At 42.6% G+C, this 26,770-nt stretch overlaps 6 protein-coding genes and 3 pseudogenes across 6 annotated transcripts; 3 read left to right on the top strand and 6 right to left on the bottom strand.

The window, feature by feature from the left end:
- Nucleotides 1–10,182: 10,182 nt before the first annotated feature.
- On the bottom strand, nucleotides 10,183–10,575 carry LOC135489572 (histone H2B). Its single transcript, XM_064774971.1, has one exon. It carries the CDS (start codon nucleotides 10,573–10,575, stop codon nucleotides 10,204–10,206), a length of 372 nt encoding a protein of 123 aa, XP_064631041.1. The 3' UTR covers nucleotides 10,183–10,203.
- Nucleotides 10,576–10,874: 299 nt separating this feature from the next.
- Nucleotides 10,875–11,355, top strand: LOC135489570 (histone H2A). Its single transcript, XM_064774969.1, has one exon. It carries the CDS (start codon nucleotides 10,895–10,897, stop codon nucleotides 11,270–11,272), a length of 378 nt encoding a protein of 125 aa, XP_064631039.1. The 5' UTR covers nucleotides 10,875–10,894; the 3' UTR covers nucleotides 11,273–11,355.
- A 1,016-nt stretch (nucleotides 11,356–12,371) lies between these two features.
- LOC135489569 (histone H3) lies at nucleotides 12,372–12,843 on the bottom strand. Its single transcript, XM_064774968.1, has one exon. It carries the CDS (start codon nucleotides 12,841–12,843, stop codon nucleotides 12,433–12,435), a length of 411 nt encoding a protein of 136 aa, XP_064631038.1. The 3' UTR covers nucleotides 12,372–12,432.
- A 1,174-nt stretch (nucleotides 12,844–14,017) lies between these two features.
- Nucleotides 14,018–21,144, bottom strand: LOC135489020 (uncharacterized; annotated as a pseudogene).
- LOC135489149 (histone H2B) lies at nucleotides 16,951–17,343 on the bottom strand. Its single transcript, XM_064774356.1, has one exon. The coding sequence runs from the start codon at nucleotides 17,341–17,343 to the stop codon at nucleotides 16,972–16,974; it is 372 nt and encodes a 123-aa protein (XP_064630426.1). The 3' UTR covers nucleotides 16,951–16,971.
- On the top strand, nucleotides 17,643–18,482 carry LOC135489014 (histone H2A). Its single transcript, XM_064774076.1, has one exon. The coding sequence runs from the start codon at nucleotides 17,663–17,665 to the stop codon at nucleotides 18,038–18,040; it is 378 nt and encodes a 125-aa protein (XP_064630146.1). The 5' UTR covers nucleotides 17,643–17,662; the 3' UTR covers nucleotides 18,041–18,482.
- A 2,632-nt stretch (nucleotides 21,145–23,776) lies between the features above and the next one.
- On the bottom strand, nucleotides 23,777–24,148 carry LOC135489017 (histone H2B). The gene has a single exon (XM_064774079.1). The coding sequence runs from the start codon at nucleotides 24,146–24,148 to the stop codon at nucleotides 23,777–23,779; it is 372 nt and encodes a 123-aa protein (XP_064630149.1).
- A 319-nt stretch (nucleotides 24,149–24,467) lies between these two features.
- Nucleotides 24,468–24,858, top strand: LOC135489016 (histone H2A-like; annotated as a pseudogene).
- A 1,148-nt stretch (nucleotides 24,859–26,006) lies between these two features.
- LOC135489010 (histone H3-like) lies at nucleotides 26,007–26,424 on the bottom strand (annotated as a pseudogene).
- Between the last annotated feature and the right edge of the window lie 346 nt (nucleotides 26,425–26,770).

Below are 26,770 nucleotides of genomic sequence, written 5' to 3' on the forward strand. Positions count from 1 at the left end.
TGTTTTAGCACCAATGGAAGAATTAATTAACATGTGAGCACCAAGTATATACGTGTACGGAATATTCAAAACTATTGGCACCACTTATTGCATTTTGATATTTAACATTTTATTATTTTTGTTGTAGCACCAATAGAAACGGAACATTTAATTATCTGATTAAATCAATGTGGATAAAACGTGCCAGTGTAAATTGAAGGCATACTAACATAAAATAATAACATAATAACATAAAACATAAAGGTTTAAAACATAAATTAATAACATAATTCATAACTCATGTTTAAAACTATGTGCCTATAGTGCTCAATGGCAAGTATATACATATGTGCGCCCAGTGCAAGGGGTCGAGACCATCCATCTGGTCTCATTCTGACCCCTGCTTGGGAACTGGGCTAATCTAAGTCGCCAAAAAATTTTATACTATGTTTTAAAATTCACATTTCTGTGCGTGCGTTCAATTAATACCCTATATACATATATTTACAATATTTACAACTAACTATGCAAGATGTAAAATGCAAAAAGAATGAAGGAAAAAGAAAACAAGAGGGAAAAAAATATATTTTTGAAGGAAATTGAACAGTGGAATATGGCAGGTTCGAACCCGGGACCTCCCGCGTCCGAATCATGCACGTTCCCGACAGGCTAGCAAGCCGATACGCTAACGACGTGAATTTTTAAAATCGTATACCATTCCCACATTGTGGGGAATCCCCTTACAGTCTGTTTTGAACTCTGTTGTCGAATTCGTTTTGCTCATTTCGATTTTTCCCCTGCCAAAGACTGGCTCTCCCTGTCCAAATCGTGTGAATATAAATCCCCAAAACCCCCACTATTTTATCTACCCCTTTGCTATTTGCAAAAACCGGACATGTGATATTTTCCCAGGTTGGCGCTGGTCATCCTTGTATTCTTGACAAATTTGACAACGAGTTCAAAACAGGCTGTATCGTAGCGCAATCATAAAAAGCATGTTTCATGGATTCCGTCTGCATTTTACACCTCGCACAGTTCTTCTGGATATTTGGCAAATATTTAAACAAGGATTTTACAGGTAATGCTCTGTGTACAAATTTATAAAATAGTTCTTTCTCATTATTATATAAAATTTTGTTGTGCCATATGTTTTTCCATATCTTTTTCCAGTTGATATTATACATTTTGGTACACACGGTATGTGGGATTTGAACCCCATTTTTCATAATTTTCTCATATAAAGCAGCAGCTGTGATTTTAACCCATTGTGACCTACCCATACCCAACTTTGCCGCTTTACACTGGTATAAAACCTCTTCCCACACACCGTGTCTACCAATAACTCTGTGCATATAAGTATTTTTGGCAATTTCGGGGCAGTGATGCCGCAGTGTTATGCCCGCTTTGTAAATGCCGTACCCTATCCATGGCTGTGTGACCCCCTCGTCTTGTACGTGGTAGAGTCTTTTTAACCTTTCCATGAACAGGGCCCGACATTTACTGGCTACATGCGGCATCCCTACCCCTCCATCTTCAATTGCCTGCACCATAGTGCTTCTTTTAATCAATTCCATTTTGTTTGACCATAAAAATTTAAACAATAATTTCACAAACCCGGTACAATATTTCATTGGCAATTTCATAATTCTCGCTCCGTACCATAATTTAGAAACGAGGACGGTTTTTATCACCAAAACTTTCCCTATAAAGGACAGGTGTCTATTTTCCCATAACTTTATTGTTTTCCCCACTTTTTCCATGATTTTCTTCCAATATGTCTTCCCACAAGGCCCTGCCTTGTTCCAGGGTATCCCCAAAATGTTTGAAATTTTCACTATATATTTCCTGTACTCTATAGGGATGTTTTGGTGCGAAAAACCGCCTAACAATAATATTTCTGTCTTTGATATATTTATATCAGACCCCGAGGCTTGGCCGAAATCATTGTATATGGAGAATAGAGCTCGTATACAGGGTGCTGCAATCGGGTGCGTGGCATCATCCGCAAAGGCAATGTTTTTAACCTCTTGTTTTACGTTAGGCAGCTTAATGCCCCGCACCCGTTCGTCAGAGCGCACGGCGCAGGCGAGCGGCTCCTGGCAGAGTACAAACAGCAGCGGGGACAGACTGCAGCCCTGTCTAACTGATCTGCCCACCCTGAATGTCCCTGACAGGAATCCATTCACCAGCACCCTACTCTCCGGCGCATCATACAGCACCCTCATCCATCTCATAAAATTTCGGCCAAACCTCATGGTCTCTAAACATTGAAATAGCCATTCATGAGATACTAAATCGAAGGCTTTTCGGAGGTCAACGGCCACCAGTGCACCCCCGGAGTCCGCCGCATGTTCGATGACGGTTTGAATATTGAACAGTTGATCATTGATTGATCTTTTGGGGACTCCGCATGCCTGATCAGGGTGCACTAGGTCGCCCATGACCCCCGACAGTCTCGACTTTAAAACTTTGGTGATAATCTTATAATCTACCGTTAGCAAACTTACAGGTCTATAATTTTTAATATCCCTCGGATCCCCTTTTTGAACAAAATAGATATCACTGCCGTTTTCATCGTTCCCCCCAGTTTTTCCCGTAAAAATACATTATTTATAGTCTCTACCAAATCGTCCCCCAATAGCTCCCAGTAATACAAATAAAACTCTTTTCCTAACCCATCAATCCCCGGTGATTTTCCCGCCTTCATATTTTTTAATTCCCTCAAAACCTCCCCTGTAGATAACAAACCCTCCAATTTATTTTGTTGTTCCCCAGTTAGTTTCTTATGGATTTTTGATGCGAACCTGTCCCTAGCCACCTTTACCGTATCACCTTTCCTATATAAATTCTCGTAAAACCTTTGTACCTCTTTTAAAATTTCATCTTGTTCTTCTAAAACCTTTCCATTTTCATCCTTTAACTGATCAATAACTGTCTTTGTCCTCACTTCTACCTTGAAAAAATCAGTGGTCGGTGCTTCCCTCTCCTCTATGAATTTTGCCCCCGCCCTCACTTTTGCCCCCTCCAAATCTGCCATTTCCAATTTGCTCAATTCCCCTCTTACTTCCCCCCACCGCCTTGTAATGTCCACCCCTCTGTCCCTCTCCTTCCCCAAAAAGTCCAACTCCCTCTCCAAAGCTAAAATACCTTCCCCTCTCTCCCTGTTCACCCTCTTACCATTCCTTTTGAAGATCCCCTGTAACTTTTGTTTCCCCTTCTCCCACCACTCTATTGGACACCCAAAATTTCCCTTCCTTTTTTGCCAACCCTTCCAAAACTGTGTTACCTCCCTTACTGTCCCCTCTTCCCCTAATAGGCTATTATTAATTTTCCAAAATCCCTTTCCCATTTTCTTCTTCCCTGTACTTTCTACCGCACCCAACACACCGTAATGGTCTGTAAAAACCAGTGGGACATGATCTACCTTACCTACCTTTAAATTCGTATAAATACGGTCAATTCTGGACCTAGTTTGGCCTCTATAAAAAGTGAAACTATCTACCGTGGGATTTAAATCCCTAAATGCATCTTTAATATTTAATAAATCTATAATCTCCTGCCAAAGCTTTTTATACAAGATGTCCCCTGGTAACAAAGTCCCCGTCCCTCTATCGTTCCTTCCCGAAGCAAAATTAAAGTCCCCCCCTAAAATCCACTGTTCCCCCCTAAATTTCCTCACATACTCTTTTAGCTTTTGACAGAAGATTATAGCTTTATCGTGGTTTTTAATTGGATTCTGTGTGGGCATGTATACAGAGAGAACATGCGTGCCGGACCCCAGGCGCACATGGCATATGACATGGCCACGTCCAGACATATTCTTTTTTTTTTTTTTTTGCAGCATAAACCCGCAGTGGGTATCTTTTATTTCACGTATCCAAACGGGCATATACAATTATTCATTTACAATTACTGTATACAGGGGTTTTACAAAGGATGTATCTATTTGTTTAAAATTTTTCATTATTTTACTGTGAGCCCGTCCGGTGCCGTCCCGACGCCCGTGCTGAAAGCCCTATTGGCGAGACAGCACTCGGCGTCGCGACGGCCCCGTCGATCCCACAGTACTCCATATGGAATTGGGGGACTACTGCGAAGCCGCCCCCGAACCGTCCCGATGCCCAGACCGACGTCATACTTTGTGTCGCCGACCCCGGCACCGAAACGGCCCGCCGCCGTCCCCACAGTACTCCCCTTACGCTCTCTGTGAACCCAGACTTAGTATTTACAAAACATACATACATATACGCCTTCCAAATAATGTCCATTGAAACTAATTTTCACTTTATAATCTTAACTGTTTACTTTTTTTGTTTTAGCACCAATGGAAGAATTAATTAACATGTGAGCACCAAGTATATACGTGTACGGAATATTCAAAACTATTGGCACCACTTATTGCATTTTGATATTTAACATTTTATTATTTTTGTTGTAGCACCAATAGAAACGGAACATTTAATTATCTGATTAAATCAATGTGGATAAAACGTGCCAGTGTAAATTGAAGGCATACTAACATAAAATAATAACATAATAACATAAAACATAAAGGTTTAAAACATAAATTAATAACATAATTCATAACTCATGTTTAAAACAATGTGCCTATAGTGCTCAATGGCAAGTATATACATATGTGCGCCCAGTGCAAGGGGTCGAGACCATCCATCTGGTCTCATTCTGACCCCTGCTTGGGAACTGGGCTAATCTAAGTCGCCAAAAAATTTTATACTATGTTTTAAAATTCACATTTCTGTGCGTGCGTTCAATTAATACCCTATATACATATATTTACAATATTTACAACTAACTATGCAAGATGTAAAATGCAAAAAGAATGAAGGAAAAAGAAAACAAGAGGGAAAAAAAATATATTTTTGAAGGAAATTGAACAGTGGAATATGGCAGGTTCGAACCCGGGACCTCCCGCGTCCGAATCATGCACGTTCCCGACAGGCTAGCAAGCCGATACGCTAACGACGTGAATTTTTAAAATCGTATACCATTCCCACATTGTGGGGAATCCCCTTACAGTCTGTTTTGAACTCTGTTGTCGAATTCGTTTTGCTCATTTCGATTTTTCCCCTGCCAAAGACTGGCTCTCCCTGTCCAAATCGTGTGAATATAAATCCCCAAAACCCCCACTATTTTATCTACCCCTTTGCTATTTGCAAAAACCGGACATGTGATATTTTCCCAGGTTGGCGCTGGCCATCCTTGTATTCTTGACAAATTTGACAACGAGTTCAAAACAGGCTGTATCGTAGCGCAATCATAAAAAGCATGTTTCATGGATTCCGTCTGCATTTTACACCTCGCACAGTTCTTCTGGATATTTGGCAAATATTTAAACAAGGATTTTACAGGTAATGCTCTGTGTACAAATTTATAAAATAGTTCTTTCTCATTATTATATAAAATTTTGTTGTGCCATATGTTTTTCCATATCTTTTTCCAGTTGATATTATACATTTTGGTACACACGGTATGTGGGATTTGAACCCCATTTTTCATAATTTTCTCATATAAAGCAGCAGCTGTGATTTTAACCCATTGTGACCTACCCATACCCAACTTTGCCGCTTTACACTGGTATAAAACCTCTTCCCACACACCGTGTCTACCAATAACTCTGTGCATATAAGTATTTTTGGCAATTTCGGGGCAGTGATGCCGCAGTGTTATGCCCGCTTTGTAAATGCCGTACCCTATCCATGGCTGTGTGACTCCCTCGTCTTGTACGTGGTAGAGTCTTTTTAACCTTTCCATGAACAGGGCCCGACATTTACTGGCTACATGCGGCATCCCTACCCCTCCATCTTCAATTGCCTGCACCATAGTGCTTCTTTTAATCAATTCCATTTTGTTTGACCATAAAAATTTAAACAATAATTTCACAAACCCGGTACAATATTTCATTGGCAATTTCATAATTCTCGCTCCGTACCATAATTTAGAAACGAGGACGGTTTTTATCACCAAAACTTTCCCTATAAAGGACAGGTGTCTATTTTCCCATAACTTTATTGTTTTCCCCACTTTTTCCATGATTTTCTTCCAATATGTCTTCCCACAAGGCCCTGCCTTGTTCCAGGGTATCCCCAAAATGTTTGAAATTTTCACTATATATTTCCTGTACTCTATAGGGATGTTTTGGTGCGAAAAACCGCCTAACAATAATATTTCTGTCTTTGATATATTTATATCAGACCCCGAGGCTTGGCCGAAATCATTGTATATGGAGAATAGAGCTCGTATACAGGGTGCTGCAATCGGGTGCGTGGCATCATCCGCAAAGGCAATGTTTTTAACCTCTTGTTTTACGTTAGGCAGCTTAATGCCCCGCACCCGTTCGTCGGAGCGCACGGCGCAGGCGAGCGGCTCCTGGCAGAGTACAAACAGCAGCGGGGACAGACTGCAGCCCTGTCTAACTGATCTGCCCACCCTGAATGTCCCTGACAGGAATCCATTCACCAGCACCCTACTCTCCGGCGCATCATACAGCACCCTCATCCATCTCATAAAATTTCGGCCAAACCTCATGGTCTCTAAACATTGAAATAGCCATTCATGAGATACTAAATCGAAGGCTTTTCGGAGGTCAACGGCCACCAGTGCACCCCCGGAGTCCGCCGCATGTTCGATGACGGTTTGAATATTGAACAGTTGATCATTGATTGATCTTTTGGGGACTCCGCATGCCTGATCAGGGTGCACTAGGTCGCCCATGACCCCCGACAGTCTCGACTTTAAAACTTTGGTGATAATCTTATAATCTACCGTTAGCAAACTTACAGGTCTATAATTTTTAATATCCCTCGGATCCCCTTTTTTGAACAAAATAGATATCACTGCCGTTTTCATCGTTCCCCCCAGTTTTTCCCGTAAAAATACATTATTTATAGTCTCTACCAAATCGTCCCCCAATAGCTCCCAGTAATACAAATAAAACTCTTTTCCTAACCCATCAATCCCCGGTGATTTTCCCGCCTTCATATTTTTTAATTCCCTCAAAACCTCCCCTGTAGATAACAAACCCTCCAATTTATTTTGTTGTTCCCCAGTTAGTTTCTTATGGATTTTTGATGCGAACCTGTCCCTAGCCACCTTTACCGTATCACCTTTCCTATATAAATTCTCGTAAAACCTTTGTACCTCTTTTAAAATTTCATCTTGTTCTTCTAAAACCTTTCCATTTTCATCCTTTAACTGATCAATAACTGTCTTTGTCCTCACTTCTACCTTGAAAAAATCAGTGGTCGGTGCTTCCCTCTCCTCTATGAATTTTGCCCCCGCCCTCACTTTTGCCCCCTCCAAATCTGCCATTTCCAATTTGCTCAATTCCCCTCTTACTTCCCCCCACCGCCTTGTAATGTCCACCCCTCTGTCCCTCTCCTTCCCCAAAAAGTCCAACTCCCTCTCCAAAGCTAAAATACCTTCCCCTGGAGATACGCTTGACACCACCTCGGCGAGCAAGACGACGGATAGCTGGTTTGGTGATACCCTGGATGTTGTCACGAAGTACCTTCCTGTGACGTTTGGCGCCTCCCTTTCCAAGTCCCTTTCCTCCTTTACCACGTCCAGACATATTCTATTCTCGTCGGTTCGATGAAAACTAGCAGAATGAGCAACTGCCAGAACAATTGTGCTTTTTGTCAACACGTCGGAGCAATTGGACAGTCTAGACCAATTAGAAAGCTCGTTACAAATGGGTGCAAATCTGAATGTTCGGCTCGATAAATTACGTGCCTAACCTTTCCCATTCAAATGAGGAGGCATGGCAACGATTTAAATTGTCTTTTTTTGCATAATCATTACCATAATCACTAAAAACAAAAAAAAACAAATAAGGCTACTATTAAAAAATCATAAGAAAGTTAACATTGTTAAACAATAGGTACAACACTGTCAAAACTTAAATAAAATAAAAACACCACATAGACAAAAACACACAATCTTCCCGTGTCTCTTTTCCACTTTTACCAGCGTCCATACAATATACAGTATAACTTGAAATCCTCCATAGTAAAATCTACTCCAATAGCCAGGGCTGAAATATTCTAAGTTATTTAATACACATAGTAGTCAATATTCTATCAAGTTGGTGCAGATGCCAGTCAATTCAGGTTTCCAATACGAAGTAGAGGTCGAGACTAGAACCTTCGAAGCAAAATGGCTTTACAGGCCATGAGGTATCTTGCATGCATGAATTTGTCTCATCAGCAGGAAGCCCACATTGGTGCGGAGAAAGCTTATTTACCGGTTACATAAGATGATGGAAGAAGTTTAAATAAATTCCTGGCTGTGAAAAGACTTGTCCCTATGACTGTGATATAATGTATGACGGAAACTTATCACCTGACCACGGGCCTAGTGTTCCGATAACAAGCACAGTTTGATTTGATAGAAATGTTCAAGTTGACTTTGATATGGTGAGCAATGTGTTTAAAAAAAAAAGATTTTGTGTATTGGGAGTGTGTACACTGTGTATTGCGACTGTGTGTTGGTGCATGGTTTGGGTGGGTATGTGTGCAGCGTACGTAAATGGGCAAATTGCTTGATGATTTTGCAAAGAATGAGGAAGATGATTAATCTATTGGAGGTGTTGATAGTACATGCACGTAATATGCATAAAGTTGTTTGATATGTTTGAAGTTGTGATAAATTGAATAAGATAAAATGTACATGGCAAAAAGTCTGCTTATAGGTGGATGTGAAAAAGATGCACGTGTCTGTGGATGAATGTGTGTGATTATAAATTAGTAGTTGGGCGAGTAAAAAAAGGAGTGTGTGTGAGGTGAAGTAAATTTGGTTGATGAGCGAGCGCAGCGAGGTGAATTGTGTGTTTGACAGTGTGCCGATTGACGGAGACCTGGGCCGAAGGCCAATTCGGCAAATTTGTTGACTCGGTTTTTTGTGTATTGAAGTTAAAATAGTGATCGGTCCATGGTTGGCTGACTTGGTATTGGCCATGAATGAGGAACAAGATAATGATTCTGTTGGCGTTGTGATTTGTGATATGTGGGAAGTTGTTGGATAAAAATGTTTGAGGTTGTGATAACTCACACAACGTAGTGAGTCTAATGGTTACTTATACACTGTATGTAAAGTGTAAACAAAATGCATATATCCATCATGTCCGTCGAGTCTGAAAAAATTTGTGCAGACCCATGACAATACTTCTTCGGGTTCCGGTTTTCTTTTGACAGTTTTGTCGCATTCCATATGGGCCGCGCGTTGGTCGATCCTGCATTCATGACGCACCGCACCCACAGTTACGACGTCGGACGTGAATCCCATTGTTTCCTACCTCGTGACGCAATTATTGGGGGGGGGGGGCTTCCCCCCAATGTACTGGCTAAAAGCTGTCAGTTTCAGAGAACGGGGAGGGGGTTTGGGGGACTGATGTACTGGCTAAATATGTCAGAAGGACGGAGGTTTGAGGGACTCCCCCATGTCAAACAGTTGTGCGAGTTCACTAGAGCTTGCTCTTTACATATTACTATTAGATTAAAGAATAAGTGTGCATGTTTGTGGATGAATGAATGAATGAATGAATGAATGATGCACGTGTATGGTAGTTTGAAACCAAATGTAAAGTTGGCTGTCTGAGTAAAATATAGGATCTAAGGTGATTGGGTCGATGACCGAGCTGAACGCTGCATCAACAATGTATTGAAACGCATGACCCACAGCGAATTTTTTTCTCGAATGGGGCATTTGAATGCGATCGATGGTTGTTCTTTGGTGCAATAATTATATTTCCAAGCTACTATGATGCATCTCACATCCTATTCATTGGCGCAGTCTTATGAGTTGCGACTATGGTGATGACAATAGAATGGTACTAGTATTGAAAGTCTCAAACACTCGGCACTCTCTCGTACAAACGGCAACGCCGTCTCCAAAGTTTGGCACAACCAGCACTTTTATACCAGGACACAGGACTGTTTTGTGACAAAATTGTCTACCAAATCATCGCTTCCTTCATTTATTTCACACTGCGCTAGACACATAATTCTCGTATTGGCGCCATTTCAGAATTGTTTTTCATTTGCGTTAATCTATGCTACCGGGCATGCGCTCGCTTTTCGGAATACACCAAGACTGCATATACAACTTACAAGCATTCAAAGTGTAAACGATTGATCTCTTTTTAAATATTTTGGCGTCCTGAGAAGGACGGTTGGGTTGGTTTGCAAAACACTGGGTTTCGGCAGCTTACTTGGAGCTGGTGTACTTGGTGACGGCCTTGGTACCCTCGCTGACAGCGTGCTTAGCGAGCTCTCCTGGCAACAGAAGACGGACAGCTGTCTGGATTTCCCGACTCGTGATGGTCGACTTCTTGTTGTAGTGAGTCAGGCGGGATGCCTCGGCTGCAATTCTCTCGAAGATATCATTCACGAAACTGTTCATGATCGACATCGCCTTGCTCGAGATACCGGTGTCGGGGTGAACTTGCTTTAGCACTTTGTAGATGTAGATGCTGTAGCTCTCTTTCCTCCTCCTCCTTCGCTTCTTGTCCCCAGATCGCTGGGCTTTGGCCTTAGAGGCCGTCTTCTTGCTTCCCTTGCTCGATACTTTTGGTGCCATGATGAATCAGTGACGAATAATGCGGTTTGAAATTTTTCAAATTTATATGGCGGCGGCGGATCCTGATGTCGATTTTTACGCGTCCGTAAATTTGCATATCAAATTTGCATACGAATCATTGTACTCCACTACTGACACTCCACTACGCTACCTCTCTGGTGTATAGCGCCGCGCCGGGCACCTTGAAACTCACCAATTCGGCAACACTTGAAACTACACTAAATCGACATCAGGAGCCTTTTCCGAATATAAATACTTTGAAAGCCAGTTTTGGCTTTATTGTATTTGTTTCTGCCGAGCAACATACTAAACCATCATCATGTCTGGACGAGGAAAGGGAGGAAAGACAAAAGGAAAGGCAAAGAGCAGGAGTTCAAGGGCCGGACTTCAGTTCCCAGTTGGTCGTATCCACCGTCTGTTGAGGAAGGGAAACTATGCCGAGCGTATCGGAGCTGGAGCGCCAGTATATCTTGCAGCCGTCATGGAATATTTGGCAGCCGAGGTCCTCGAGTTGGCAGGCAATGCAGCCCGTGACAATAAGAAATCCAGGATCATCCCTAGACATCTCCAACTCGCCATCCGTAATGACGAAGAGTTGAACAAGCTTCTCTCCGGTGTCACCATCGCCCAAGGTGGTGTGTTGCCAAACATCCAGGCTGTCCTTCTCCCCAAGAAGTCTGGAAGCGCCAAGAAGTAAACACTTTTGTGCATTCGACAACTTAACAACGGCCTTTCTAAAGGCCACAATATATTTTAAAAGAGATAATCGTTACCACATATTTTCGCTTGTAAATAACCAATTTATTTAATAAAACCTCCTAAAATGAGAAGTATATTCAAATTAAATACATCAATGACACAGATAATACACTAAACAAATAATACATAATGCACAAAAAATACAATGCCAATACCCTACTACCAATAATATATGAGAAAAGGGCCAATACCCTCCCCGATTCCCACAGTGCGATATAATGGCCTTTCTAAAGGCCACAGTATACTCGGGTTTCGCACGCCCACCGTCCACTGTACAATCCAATAAGCCAGTGTATGTGTTCATTTTTGACGGTTCACGACGGAAGTAAGTTTCTTGATTGATTGACCAGCATCATCAATGGCAATAGTGGGCCTAAAATTTCCCCCATTACGGGCCTAGAAATTTGCACTAAGATTAAAGAAAAGGTCTGGCTGAACGTTCAAAGTGAGAAACTAGAGTATTTTAAAAGAGATAATCGTTACCACACTGTTTCGCTTGTAAATAAACAATACCCTGCCAATATACGAGAAAGGCCCAATACCCTCCCCGATTCCTAGGGTGCGATATATAAAATAGGCCTAGGCCTATAGATATTCAATGCGCCTGTACAGTAATGCTGCATTGTATACATTTTGCATGAAAAAGTGCATTTCCATATCAGCCGCATATATAAGTCCATATAGCCTAGTCCCCAATCTAAAATGTTATCGCGTAAAGTGTACAGCATGTAGCATACATACAATGGTTTCGGGCCAGGCATCGTGTACATCGTGGTATGCATTTAAATGGCAAGCATAAAATTGTCGAGATTTTCAAAAAGCGGGTCTTCGTTATGCCTGGATTTTATGATTTTGTATCGGCGCTAGACTGAACAAAGAGATGGATCTTTGATATTTATTTGCCAAATGCAAATGGACTGAGAAACATGGGATCTGTCATGGGGACTCGGAACAATATATTCGTTTCGGGAACGAAACTTAGTAATACACATTTTGAGCATTATTTTACAAGCTGTACAATCGTGACCAAGAGATCTCTTTTGAAATATAGTTGGCCCTGAGAAGGGCCCTTTCTTTACATTGAAAGTAGAACTTGACTTAAGCTCTCTCTCCACGGATACGACGAGCCAGCTGGATGTCCTTGGGCATGATTGTCACACGTTTGGCGTGGATGGCGCAGAGATTGGTGTCCTCGAAAAGTCCGACGAGGTAGGCCTCGCTAGCCTCCTGGAGGGCCATGACTGCCGAGCTCTGGAATCGCAGGTCGGTCTTGAAGTCCTGGGCAATCTCACGGACAAGACGCTGGAAGGGCAATTTCCTGATGAGAAGTTCGGTGCTCTTCTGGTAACGACGGATCTCTCGGAGAGCGACGGTTCCTGGCCTGTAACGATGGGGCTTCTTGACTCCACCAGTAGCTGGGGCACTCTTCCTGGCTGCCTTGGTGGCCAATTGTTTCCTCGGGGCTTTTCCTCCGGTTGACTTACGAGCGGTCTGCTTGGTTCTTGCCATCTTTGCACTTACAGTATGAATACTATAGGATAATGGCGACTTTCTCTATGCATACTCTTTATACTAGGACGTTGCCGAATTCGACGCGCCTCATTGGCTGCTCTACTCGCGCTTTCGTGAATGTACGCGCGCTGATTAGTCAATTTCGCGAAATTCATCTCATTTGCATACAGGTCATAACATCGTGTACAGAATTCATTGTGAGATATATGGCCGTATGCTGGCTCTAAATTTTGCATGTATTTTGAAAATGTTGTCCTTTTGTGTGTATAATTTGTATGAGATGTGGCCGGGAAGATGAGGAGAAATGAACACACATTATTTGACGACATCTCGTTCAACAAATGAACAAGTGTGCTCATTGCATTTTTCTCTGTGTTATCCAGAAATGTGGCATTGTTTCTGTGTTATCCAGAAATTTGACAATGCATTTGTTTCTGTGTTATCCACAAATGTGGCAATGCACTTGTTTCTGTGTTATCCAGAAACGTGGCAATGCATTTGTTTCTGTGTTATCCAGAAACGTGGCAATGCATTTGTTTCTGTGTTATTCAGAAATGTGGCAATGCATTTGTTTCTGTGGCATCAAGAAATGTGGCAATGCATTTGTCTCTGTGTTATCCAGAAATGTGGAAATGCATTTGATTCTGTTGTATCCAGAATGGTGGCAATGCATTTGTTTCTGTGGTGTCAAGAAATGTGGCTATCTATAGCATAGGCCTTTTACTAGCTAGCTGACGGTTTTATGGAGAGAAGAGTATTGAGGGCGATGGGTAGGCCTGATGTTGAAATCTTTTTGATGCATGTTCTCCTACTTCGTGCTTTTTTTCTATACCGTCGGGAGTTGGTTGGGGAGGTCGGATATTCTAATATTTCATCGACACGTGTGTAGATAGATACATATATAGTCTATTCACAAGAGGTCTGCATGCAAATACGCATCTGTCTTACTTTCACACAACTTATTATCATTAATATCATTATGCCGACCAATGACTATTGCGGCCCGCCTACGAACGTTACTAAAAACTGCACTAGTATTCGGTCATATTATGCTGGACACATCATAACACAACAAGCGATACATTATGTACGAGTGATCTCTTTTTAAATATTTTGTGGCCCTAATAAGGGCCGTGGGTTTGTGACCAGAGGTCCACAAGAAGCAAGACGCTTAACCACCGAATCCGTAGAGGGTACGTCCCTGGCGTTTCAAAGCATAGACGACATCCATGGCTGTGACGGTCTTCCTCTTGGCATGCTCGGTGTAGGTAACCGCATCTCGGATGACATTCTCGAGGAATACTTTGAGAACTCCTCGGGTTTCCTCGTAGATCAGGCCGGAGATACGCTTGACACCACCTCGGCGAGCAAGACGACGGATAGCTGGTTTGGTGATACCCTGGATGTTGTCACGAAGTACCTTCCTGTGACGTTTGGCGCCTCCCTTTCCAAGTCCCTTTCCTCCTTTACCACGTCCAGACATATTCTATTCTCGTCGGTTCGATGAAAACTAGCAGAATGAGCAACTGCCAGAACAATTGTGCTTTTTGTCAACACGTCGGAGCAATTGGACAGTCTAGACCAATTAGAAAGCTCGTTACAAATGGGTGCAAATCTGAATGTTCGGCTCGATAAATTACGTGCCTAACCTTTCCCATTCAAATGAGGAGGCATGGCAACGATTTAAATTGTCTTTTTTTGCATAATCATTACCATAATCACTAAAAACAAAAAAAAACAAATAAGGCTACTATTAAAAAATCATAAGAAAGTTAACATTGTTAAACAATAGGTACAACACTGTCAAAACTTAAATAAAATAAAAACACCACATAGACAAAAACACACAATCATCCCGTGTCTCTTTTCCACTTTTACCAGCGTCCATACAATATACAGTATAACTTGAAATCCTCCATAGTAAAATCTACTCCAATAGCCAGGGCTGAAATATTCTAAGTTATTTAATACACATAGTAGTCAATATTCTATCAAGTTGGTGCAGATGCCAGTCAATTCAGGTTTCCAATACGAAGTAGAGGTCGAGACTAGAACCTTCGAAGCAAAATGGCTTTACAGGCCATGAGGTATCTTGCATGCATGAATTTGTCTCATCAGCAGGAAGCCCACATTGGTGCGGAGAAAGCTTATTTACCGGTTACATAAGATGATGGAAGAAGTTTAAATAAATTCCTGGCTGTGAAAAGACTTGTCCCTATGACTGTGATATAATGTATGACGGAAACTTATCACCTGACCACGGGCCTAGTGTTCCGATAACAAGCACAGTTTGATTTGATAGAAATGTTCAAGTTGACTTTGATATGGTGAGCAATGTGTTTAAAAAAAAAAGATTTTGTGTATTGGGAGTGTGTACACTGTGTATTGCGACTGTGTGTTGGTGCATGGTTTGGGTGGGTATGTGTGCAGCGTACGTAAATGGGCAAATTGCTTGATGATTTTGCAAAGAATGAGGAAGATGATTAATCTATTGGAGGTGTTGATAGTACATGCACGTAATATGCATAAAGTTGTTTGATATGTTTGAAGTTGTGATAAATTGAATAAGATAAAATGTACATGGCAAAAAGTCTGCTTATAGGTGGATGTGAAAAAGATGCACGTGTCTGTGGATGAATGTGTGTGATTATAAATTAGTAGTTGGGCGAGTAAAAAAAGGAGTGTGTGTGAGGTGAAGTAAATTTGGTTGATGAGCGAGCGCAGCGAGGTGAATTGTGTGTTTGACAGTGTGCCGATTGACGGAGACCTGGGCCGAAGGCCAATTCGGCAAATTTGTTGACTCGGTTTTTTGTGTATTGAAGTTAAAATAGTGATCGGTCCATGGTTGGCTGACTTGGTATTGGCCATGAATGAGGAACAAGATAATGATTCTGTTGGCGTTGTGATTTGTGATATGTGGGAAGTTGTTGGATAAAAATGTTTGAGGTTGTGATAACTCACACAACGTAGTGAGTCTAATGGTTACTTATACACTGTATGTAAAGTGTAAACAAAATGCATATATCCATCATGTCCGTCGAGTCTGAAAAAATTTGTGCAGACCCATGACAATACTTCTTCGGGTTCCGGTTTTCTTTTGACAGTTTTGTCGCATTCCATATGGGCCGCGCGTTGGTCGATCCTGCATTCATGACGCACCGCACCCACAGTTACGACGTCGGACGTGAATCCCATTGTTTCCTACCTCGTGACGCAATTATTGGGGGGGGGGGGGGGGGCTTCCCCCCAATGTACTGGCTAAAAGCTGTCAGTTTCAGAGAACGGGGAGGGGGTTTGGGGGACTGATGTACTGGCTAAATATGTCAGAAGGACGGAGGTTTGAGGGACTCCCCCATGTCAAACAGTTGTGCGAGTTCACTAGAGCTTGCTCTTTACATATTACTATTAGATTAAAGAATAAGTGTGCATGTTTGTGGATGAATGAATGAATGAATGAATGAATGAATGATGCACGTGTATGGTAGTTTGAAACCAAATGTAAAGTTGGCTGTCTGAGTAAAATATAGGATCTAAGGTGATTGGGTCGATGACCGAGCTGAACGGTGCATCAACAATGTATTGAAACGCATGACCCACAGCGAATTTTTTTCTCGAATGGGGCATTTGAATGCGATCGATGGTTGTTCTTTGGTGCAATAATTATATTTCCAAGCTACTATGATGCATCTCACATCCTATTCATTGGCGCAGTCTTATGAGTTGCGACTATGGTGATGACAATAGAATGGTACTAGTATTGAAAGTCTCAAACACTCGGCACTCTCTCGTACAAACGGCAACGCCGTCTCCAAAGTTTGGCACAACCAGCACTTTTATACCAGGACACAGGACTGTTTTGTGACAAAATTGTCTACCAAATCATCGCTTCCTTCATTTATTTCACACTGCGCTAGACACATAATTCTCGTATTGGCGCCATTTCAGAATTGTTTTTCATTTGCGTTAATCTATGCTACCGGGCATGCGCTCGCTTTTCGGAATACACCAAGACTGCATATACAACTTACAAGCATTCAAAGTGTAAACGATTGATCTCTTTTTAAATATTTTGGCGTCCTGAGAAGGACGGTTGGGTTGGTTTGCAAAACACTGGGTTTCGGCAGCTTACTTGGAGCTGGTGTACTTGGTGACGGCCTTGGTACCCTCGCTGACAGCGTGCTTAGCGAGCTCTCCTGGCAACAGAAGACGGACAGCTGTCTGGATTTCCCGACTCGTGATGGTCGACTTCTTGTTGTAGTGAGTCAGGCGGGATGCCTCGGCTGCAATTCTCTCGAAGATATCATTCACGAAACTGTTCATGATCGACATCGCCTTGCTCGAGATACCGGTGTCGGGGTGAACTTGCTTTAGCACTTTGTAGATGTAGATGCTGTAGCTCTCTTTCCTCCTCCTCCTTCGCTTCTTGTCCCCAGATCGCTGGGCCTTGGCCTTAGAGGCCGTCTTCTTGCTTCCCTTGCTCGATACTTTTGGTGCCATGATGAATCAGTGACGAATAATGCGGTTTGAAATTTTTCAAATTTATATGGCGGCGGCGGATCCTGATGTCGATTTTTACGCGTCCGTAAATTTGCATATCAAATTTGCATACGAATCATTGTACTCCACTACTGACACTCCACTACGCTACCTCTCTGGTGTATAGCGCCGCGCCGGGCACCTTGAAACTCACCAATTCGGCAACACTTGAAACTACACTAAATCGACATCAGGAGCCTTTTCCGAATATAAATACTTTGAAAGCCAGTTTTGGCTTTATTGTATTTGTTTCTGCCGAGCAACATACTAAACCATCATCATGTCTGGACGAGGAAAGGGAGGAAAGACAAAAGGAAAGGCAAAGAGCAGGAGTTCAAGGGCCGGACTTCAGTTCCCAGTTGGTCGTATCCACCGTCTGTTGAGGAAGGGAAACTATGCCGAGCGTATCGGAGCTGGAGCGCCAGTATATCTTGCAGCCGTCATGGAATATTTGGCAGCCGAGGTCCTCGAGTTGGCAGGCAATGCAGCCCGTGACAATAAGAAATCCAGGATCATCCCTAGACATCTCCAACTCGCCATCCGTAATGACGAAGAGTTGAACAAGCTTCTCTCCGGTGTCACCATCGCCCAAGGTGGTGTGTTGCCAAACATCCAGGCTGTCCTTCTCCCCAAGAAGTCTGGAAGCGCCAAGAAGTAAACACTTTTGTGCATTCGACAACTTAACAACGGCCTTTCTAAAGGCCACAATATATTTTAAAAGAGATAATCGTTACCACATATTTTCGCTTGTAAATAACCAATTTATTTAATAAAACCTCCTAAAATGAGATCAATGACACAGATAATACACTAAACAAATAATACATAATGCACAAAAATACAATGCCAATACCCTACTACCAATAATATATGAGAAAAGGGCCAATACCCTCCCCGATTCCCACAGTGCGATATAATGGCCTTTCTAAAGGCCACAGTATACTCGGGTTTCGCACGCCCACCGTCCACTGTACAATCCAATAAGCCAGTGTATGTGTTCATTTTTGACGGGTCACGACGGAAGTAAGTTTCTTGATTGATTGACCAGCATCATCAATGGCAATAGTGGGCCTAAAATGTCCCCCATTACGGGCCTAGAAATTTGCACTAAGAAGATTAAAGAAAAGGTCTGGCTGAACGTTCAAAGTGAGAAACTAGAGTATTTTAAAAGAGATAATCGTTACCACACTGTTTCGCTTGTAAATAAACAATACCCTGCCAATATACGAGAAAGGCCCAGTACCCTCCCCGATTCCTAGGGTGCGATATATAAAATAGGCCTAGGCCTATAGATATTCAATGCGCCTGTACAGTAATCCTGCATTGTCGCATCTCGTATTCCGGTATACATTTTGCAGGAAAAAGTGCATTTTCATATCAGCCGCATATATAAGTCCATATAGCCTAGTCCCCAATCTAAAATGTTATCGCGTAAAGTGTACAGCATGTAGCATACATACAATGGTTTCGGGCCAGGCATCGTGTACATCGTGGTATGCATTTAAATGACAAGCATAAAATTGTCGAGATTTTCAAAAAGCGGGTCTTCGTTATGCCTGGATTTTATGATTTTGTATCGGCGCTAGACTGAACAAAGAGATGGATCTTTGATATTTATTTGCCAAATGCAAATGGACTGAGAAACATGGGATCTGTCATGGGGACTCGGAACAATATATTCGTTTCGGGAACGAAACTTAGTAATACACATTTTGAGCATTATTTTACAAGCTGTACAATCGTGACCAAGAGATCTCTTTTGAAATATAGTTGGCCCTGAGAAGGGCCCTTTCTTTACATTGAAAGTAGAACTTGACTTAAGCTCTCTCTCCACGGATACGACGAGCCAGCTGGATGTCCTTGGGCATGATTGTCACACGTTTGGCGTGGATGGCGCAGAGATTGGTGTCCTCGAAAAGTCCGACGAGGTAGGCCTCGCTAGCCTCCTGGAGGGCCATGACTGCCGAGCTCTGGAATCGCAGGTCGGTCTTGAAGTCCTGGGCAATCTCACGGACAAGACGCTGGAAGGGCAATTTCCTGATGAGAAGTTCGGTGCTCTTCTGGTAACGACGGATCTCTCGGAGAGCGACGGTTCCTGGCCTGTAACGATGGGGCTTCTTGACTCCACCAGTAGCTGGGGCACTCTTCCTGGCTGCCTTGGTGGCCAATTGTTTCCTCGGGGCTTTTCCTCCGGTTGACTTACGAGCGGTCTGCTTGGTTCTTGCCATCTTTACACTTACAGTATGAATACTATAGGATAATGGTGATTTCCTCTATGCATACTCTTTATACTAGGACGTTGCCGAATTCGACGCGCCTCATTGGCTGCTCCACTCGCGCTTTCGTGAATGTACGCGCGCTGATTAGTCAATTTCGCGAAATTCATCTCATTTGCATACAGGTCATAACATCGTGTACCGAATTCATTGTGAGATATATGGCCGTATGCTGGCTCTAAATTTTGCATGTATTTTGAAAATGTTGTCCTTTTGTGTGTATAATTTGTATGAGATGTGGCCGGGAAGATGAGGAGGAATGAACACACATCATTTGACGACATCTTGTTAATATCATGGAACCGGTCGCGTTCAACAAATGAACAAGTGTGCTCATTGCATTTTTCTCTGTGTTATCCAGAAATGTGGCATTGTTTCTGTGTTATGTTGTGTTATCCAGAAATTTGACAATGCATTTGTTTCTGTGTTATCCACAGATGTGGCAATGCACTTGTTTCTGTGTTATCCAGAAACGTGGCAATGCATTTGTCTCTGTGTTATCCAGAAATGTGGAAATGCATTTGATTCTGTTGTATCCAGAATGGTGGCAATGCATTTGTTTCTGTGGCATCAAGAAATGTGGCAATGCATTTGTCTCTGTGTTATCCAGAAATGTGGAAATGCATTTGATTCTGTTGTATCCAGAATGGTGGCAATGCATTTGTTTCTGTGGTGTCAAGAAATGTGGCTATCTATAGCATAGGCCTTTTACTAGCTGACGGTTTTATGGAGAGAAGAGTATTGAGGGCGATGGGTAGGCCTGATGTTGAAATCTTTTTGATGCATGTTCTCCTACTTCGTGCTTTTTTTCTATACCGTCGGGAGTTGGTTGGGGAGGTCGGATATTCTAATATTTCATCGACACGTGTGTAGATAGATACATGTACATATATAGTCTATTCACAAGAGGTCTGCATGCAAATACGCATCTGTCTTACTTTCACACAACTTACTATCATTAATATCATTATGCCGACCAATGACTATTGCGGCCCGCCTACGAACGTTACTAAAAACTGCACTAGTATTCGGTCATATTATGCTGGACACATCATAACACAACAAGCGATACATTATGTACGAGTGATCTCTTTTTAAATATTTTGTGGCCCTAATAAGGGCCGTGGGTTTGGGACCAGAGGTCCACAAGAAGCAAGACGCTTAACCACCGAATCCGTAGAGGGTACGTCCCTGGCGTTTCAAAGCATAGACGACATCCATGGCTGTGACGGTCTTCCTCTTGGCATGCTCGGTGTAGGTAACCGCATCTCGGATGACATTCTCGAGGAATACTTTGAGAACTCCTCGGGTTTCCTCGTAGATCAGGCCGGAGATACGCTTGACACCACCTCGGCGAGCAAGACGACGGATAGCTGGTTTGGTGATACCCTGGATGTTGTCACGAAGTACCTTCCTGTGACGTTTGGCGCCTCCCTTTCCAAGTCCCTTTCCTCCTTTACCACGTCCAGACATATTCTATTCTCGTCGGTTCGATGAAAACTAGCAGAATGAGCAACTTCCAGAACAATTGTGCTTTATGTCAACACGTCGGAGCAATTGGACAGTCTAGACCAATTAGAAAGCTCGTTACAAATGGGTGCAAATCTGAATGTTCGGCTCGATAAATTACGTGCCTAACCTTTCCCAATCAAATGAGGAGGCATGGCAACGATTTAAATTGTCTTTTTTGCATAATCATTACCATAATCACTAAAAACAAACAAAACAAACAAAACAAATAAGGCTACTATTAAAAAATCATAAGAAAGTTAACAGTGTTAAAACAATAGGTACAACACTGTCAAAACTTAAATAAAATAAAAACACCACATGGACAAAAACACACAATCTTCCCGGGTCTCTTTTCCACTTTTACCAGCGTCCATACAATATACAGTATAACTTGAAATCCTCCATAGTAAAATCTACTCCAATAGCCAGGGCTGAAATATTCTAAGTTATTTAATACACATATTAGTCAATATTCTATCAAGTTGGTGCAGATGCCAGTCAATTCAGGTTTCCAATACGAAGTAGAGGTCGAGACTAGAGCCTTCGAAGCAAAATGGCTTTACAGGCCATGAGGTATCTTGCATGCATGAATTTGTCTCATCAGCAGGAAGCCCACATTGGTGCGGAGAAAGCTTATTTACCGGTTACATAAGATGATGGAAGAAGTTTAAATAAATTCCTGGCTGTGAAAAGACCTGTCCCTATGACTGTGATATAATGTATGACGGAAACTTGTCACCTGACCACGGGCCTAGTGTTCCGATAACAAGCACAGTTTGATTTGATAGAAATGTTCAAGTTGACTTTGATATGGTGAGCAATGTGTTTAAAAAAAAAGATTTTGTGTATTGGGAGTGTGTACACTGTGTATTGCGACTGTGTGTTGGTGCATGGTTTGGGTGGGTATGTGTGCAGCGTACGTAAATGGGCAAATTGCTTGATGATTTTGCAAAGATTGAGGAAGATGATTAATCTATTGGAGGTGTTGATAGTACATGCACGTAATATGCATAAAGTTGTTTGATATGTTTGAAGTTGTGATAAATTGAATAAGATAAAATGTACATGGCAAAAAGTCTGCTTATAGGTGGATGTGAAAAAGATGCACGTGTCTGTGGATGCATGTGTGTGATTATAAATTAGTAGTTGGGCGAGTAAAAAAGGAGTGTGTGTGAGGTGAAGTAAATTTGGTTGATGAGCGAGCGCAGCGAAGTGAATTGTGTGTTTGACAGTGTGCCGATTGACGGAGACCTGGGCCGAAGGCCAATTCGGCAAATTTGTTGAATCGGTTTTTTGTGTATTGAAGTTAAAATAGTGATCGGTCCATGGTTGGCTGACTTGGTATTGGCCATGAATGAGGAACAAGATAATGATTCTGTTGGCGTTGTGATTTGTGATATGTGGGAAGCTGTTGGATAAAAATGTTTGAGGTTGTGATAACTCACACAACGTAGTGAGTCTCATGGTTACTTATACACTGTATGTAAAGTGTAAACAAAATGCATATATCCATCATGTCCGTCGAGTCTGAAAAAATTTGTTGCAGACCCATGACAATACTCTTCGGGTTCCGGTTTTCTTTTGACAGTTTTGTCGCATTCCATATGGGCCGCGCGTTGGTCGATCCTGCATTCATGACGCACCGCACCACAGTTACGACGTCGGACGTGAATCCCATTGTTTTCCTACCTCGTGACGCAATTATTGGGGGGGGGGGGGGCTTCCCCCCAATGTACTGGCTAAAAGCTGTCAGTTTCAGAGAACGGGGAGGGGGTTTGGGGGGACTGATGTACTGGCTAAATATGTCAGAACGACGGAGGTTTGAGGGACTCCCCCATGTCAAACAATTGTGCGAGTTCACTAGAGCTTGCTCTTTACATATTACTATTAGATTAAAGAATAAGTGTGCATGTTTGTGGATGAATGAATGAATGAATGAATGAATGAATGATGCACGTGTATGGTAGTTTGAAACCAAATGTAAAGTTGGCTATCTGAGTAAAATATAGGATCTAAGGTGATTGGGTCGATGACCGAGCTGAACGGTGCATCAACAATGTATTGAAACGCATGACCCACAGCGAATTTTTTTCTCGAATGGGGCATTTGAATGCGATCGATGGTTGTTCTTTGGTGCAATAATTATATTTCCAAGCTACTATGATGCATCTCACATCCTATTCATTGGCGCAGTCTATGAGTTGCGACTTATGGTGATGACAATAGAATGGTACTAGTATTGAAAGTCTCAAACACTCGGCACTCTCTCGTACAAACGGCAACGCCGTCTCCAAAGTTTGGCACAACTAGCACTTTTATACCAGGGACACAGGACTGTTTTGTGACAAAATTGTCTACCAAATCATCGCTTCCTTCATTTATTTCGCACTGCGCTAGACACATAATTCTCGTATTGGCGCCATTTCAGAATTGTTTTTCATTTGCGTTAATCTATGCTACCGGGCATGCGCTCGCTTTTCGGAATACACCAAGACTGCATAACAACTTACAAGCATTCAAAGTGTAAACGATTGATCTCTTTTAAATATTTTGGCGTCCTGAGAAGGACGGTTGGGTTGGTTTGCAAAACACTGGGTTTTGGCAGCTTACTTGGAGCTGGTGTACTTGGTGACGGCCTTGGTACCCTCGCTGACAGCGTGCTTAGCGAGCTCTCCTGGCAACAGAAGACGGACAGCTGTCTGGATTTCCCGACTCGTGATGGTCGACTTCTTGTTGTAGTGAGTCAGGCGGGATGCCTCGGCTGCAATTCTCTCAAAGATATCATTCACGAAACTGTTCATGATCGACATCGCCTTGCTCGAGATACCGGTGTCGGGGTGAACTTGCTTTAGCACTTTGTAGATGTAGATGCTGTAGCTCTCTTTCCTCCTCCTCCTTCGCTTCTTGTCCCCAGATCGCTGGGCCTTGGCCTTAGAGGCCGTCTTCTTGCTTCCCTTGCTCGATACTTTTGGTGCCATGATGAATCAGTGACGAATAATGCGGTTTGAAATTTTTCAAATTTATATGGCGGCGGCGGATCCTGATGTCGATTTTTACGCGTCCGTAAATTTGCATATCAAATTTGCATACGAATCATTGTACTCCACTACTGACACTCCACTACGCTACCTCTCTGGTGTATAGCGCCGCGCCGGGCACCTTGAAACTCACCAATTCGGCAACACTTGAAACTACACTAAATCGACATCAGGAGCCTTTTCCGAATATAAATACTTTGAAAGCCAGTTTTGGCTTTATTGTATTTGTTTCTGCCGAGCAACATACTAAACCATCATCATGTCTGGACGAGGAAAGGGAGGAAAGACAAAAGGAAAGGCAAAGAGCAGGAGTTCAAGGGCCGGACTTCAGTCCCAGTTGGTCGTATCCACCGTCTGTTGAGGAAGGGAAACTATGCCGAGCGTATCGGAGCTGGAGCGCCAGTATATCTTGCAGCCGTCATGGAATATTTGGCAGCCGAGGTCCTCGAGTTGGCAGGCAATGCAGCCCGTGGACAATAAGAAATCCAGGATCATCCCTAGACATCTCCAACTCGCCATCCGTAATGACGAAGAGTTGAACAAGCTTCTCTCCGGTGTCACCATCGCCCAAGGTGGTGTGTTGCCAAACATCCAGGCTGTCCTTCTCCCCAAGAAGTCTGGAAGCGCCAAGAAGTAAACACTTTTGTGCATTCGACAACTTAACAACGGCCTTTCTAAGGCCACAATATATTTTAAAAGAGATAATCGTTACCACATATTTTCGCTTGTAAATAACCAATTTATTTAATAAAACCTCCTAAAATGAGATCAATGACACAGATAATACACTAAACAAATAATACATAATGCACAAAAATACAATGCCAATACCCTACTACCAATAATATATGAGAAAAAGGGCCAATACCCTCCCCGATTCCCACAGTGCGATATAATGGCCTTTCTAAAGGCCACAGTATACTCGGGTTTCGCACGCCCACCGTCCACTGTACAATCCAATAAGCCAGTGTATGTGTTCATTTTTGACGGGTCACGACGGAAGTAAGTTTCTTGATTGATTGACCAGCATCATCAATGGCAATATGTGGGCCTAAAATGTCCCCCATTACGGGCCTAGAAATTTGCACTAAGAAGATTAAAGAAAAGGTCTGGCTGAACGTTCAAAGTGAGAAACTAGAGTATTTTAAAAGAGATAATCGTTACCACACTGTTTCGCTTGTAAATAAACAATACCCTGCCAATATACGAGAAAGGCCCAGTACCCTCCCCGATTCCTAGGGTGCGATATATAAAATAGGCCTAGGCCTATAGATATTCAATGCGCCTGTACAGTAATCCTGCATTGTCGCATCTCGTATTCCGGTATACATTTTGCAGGAAAAAGTGCATTTTCATATCAGCCGCATATATAAGTCCATATAGCCTAGTCCCCAATCTAAAATGTTATCGCGTAAAGTGTACAGCATGTAGCATACATACAATGGTTTCGGGCCCAGGCATCGTGTACAACGTGGTATGCATTTAAATGACAAGCATAAAATTGTCGAGATTTTCAAAAAGCGGGTCTTCGTTATGCCTGGATTTTATGATTTTGTATCGGCGCTAGACTGAACAAAGAGATGGATCTTTGATATTTATTTGCCAAATGCAAATGGACTGAGAAACATGGGATCTGTCATGGGGACTCGGAACAATATATTCGTTTCGGGAACGAAACTTAGTAATACACATTTTGAGCATTATTTTACAAGCTGTACAATCGTGACCAAGAGATCTCTTTTGAAATATAGTTGGCCCTGAGAAGGGCCCTTTCTTTACATTGAAAGTAGAACTTGACTTAAGCTCTCTCTCCACGGATACGACGAGCCAGCTGGATGTCCTTGGGCATGATTGTCACACGTTTGGCGTGGATGGCGCAGAGATTGGTGTCCCTCGAAAAGTCCGACGAGGTAGGCCTCGCTAGCCTCCTGGAGGGCCATGACTGCCGAGCTCTGGAATCGCAGGTCGGTCTTGAAGTCCTGGGCAATCTCACGGACAAGACGCTGGAAGGGCAATTTCCTGATGAGAAGTTCGGTGCTCTTCTGGTAACGACGGATCTCTCGGAGAGCGACGGTTCCTGGCCTGTAACGATGGGGCTTCTTGACTCCACCAGTAGCTGGGGCACTCTTCCTGGCCTGGCTGCCTTTGGTGGCCAATTGTTTCCTCGGGGCTTTTCCTCCGGTTGACTTACGAGCGGTCTGCTTGGTTCTTGCCATCTTTACACTTACAGTATGAATACTATAGGATAATGGTGATTTCCTCCATGCATACTCTTTATACTAGGACGTTGCCGAATTCGACGCGCCTCATTGGCTGCTCCACTCGCGCTTTCGTGAATGTACGCGCGCTGATTAGTCAATTTCGCGAAATTCATCTCATTTGCATACAGGTCATAACATCGTGTACCGAATTCATTGTGAGATATATGGCCGTATGCTGGCTCTAAATTTTGCATGTATTTTGAAAATGTTGTCCTTTGTGTGTATAATTTGTATGAGATGTGGCCGGAAGATGAGGAGGAATGAACACACATCATTTGACGACATCTTGTTAATATCATGG

Source organism: Lineus longissimus, chromosome 6, assembly GCF_910592395.1.
Source record: "Lineus longissimus chromosome 6, tnLinLong1.2, whole genome shotgun sequence".
In the NCBI taxonomy this organism is placed as follows: Eukaryota; Metazoa; Nemertea; class Pilidiophora; order Heteronemertea; family Lineidae; genus Lineus; species Lineus longissimus.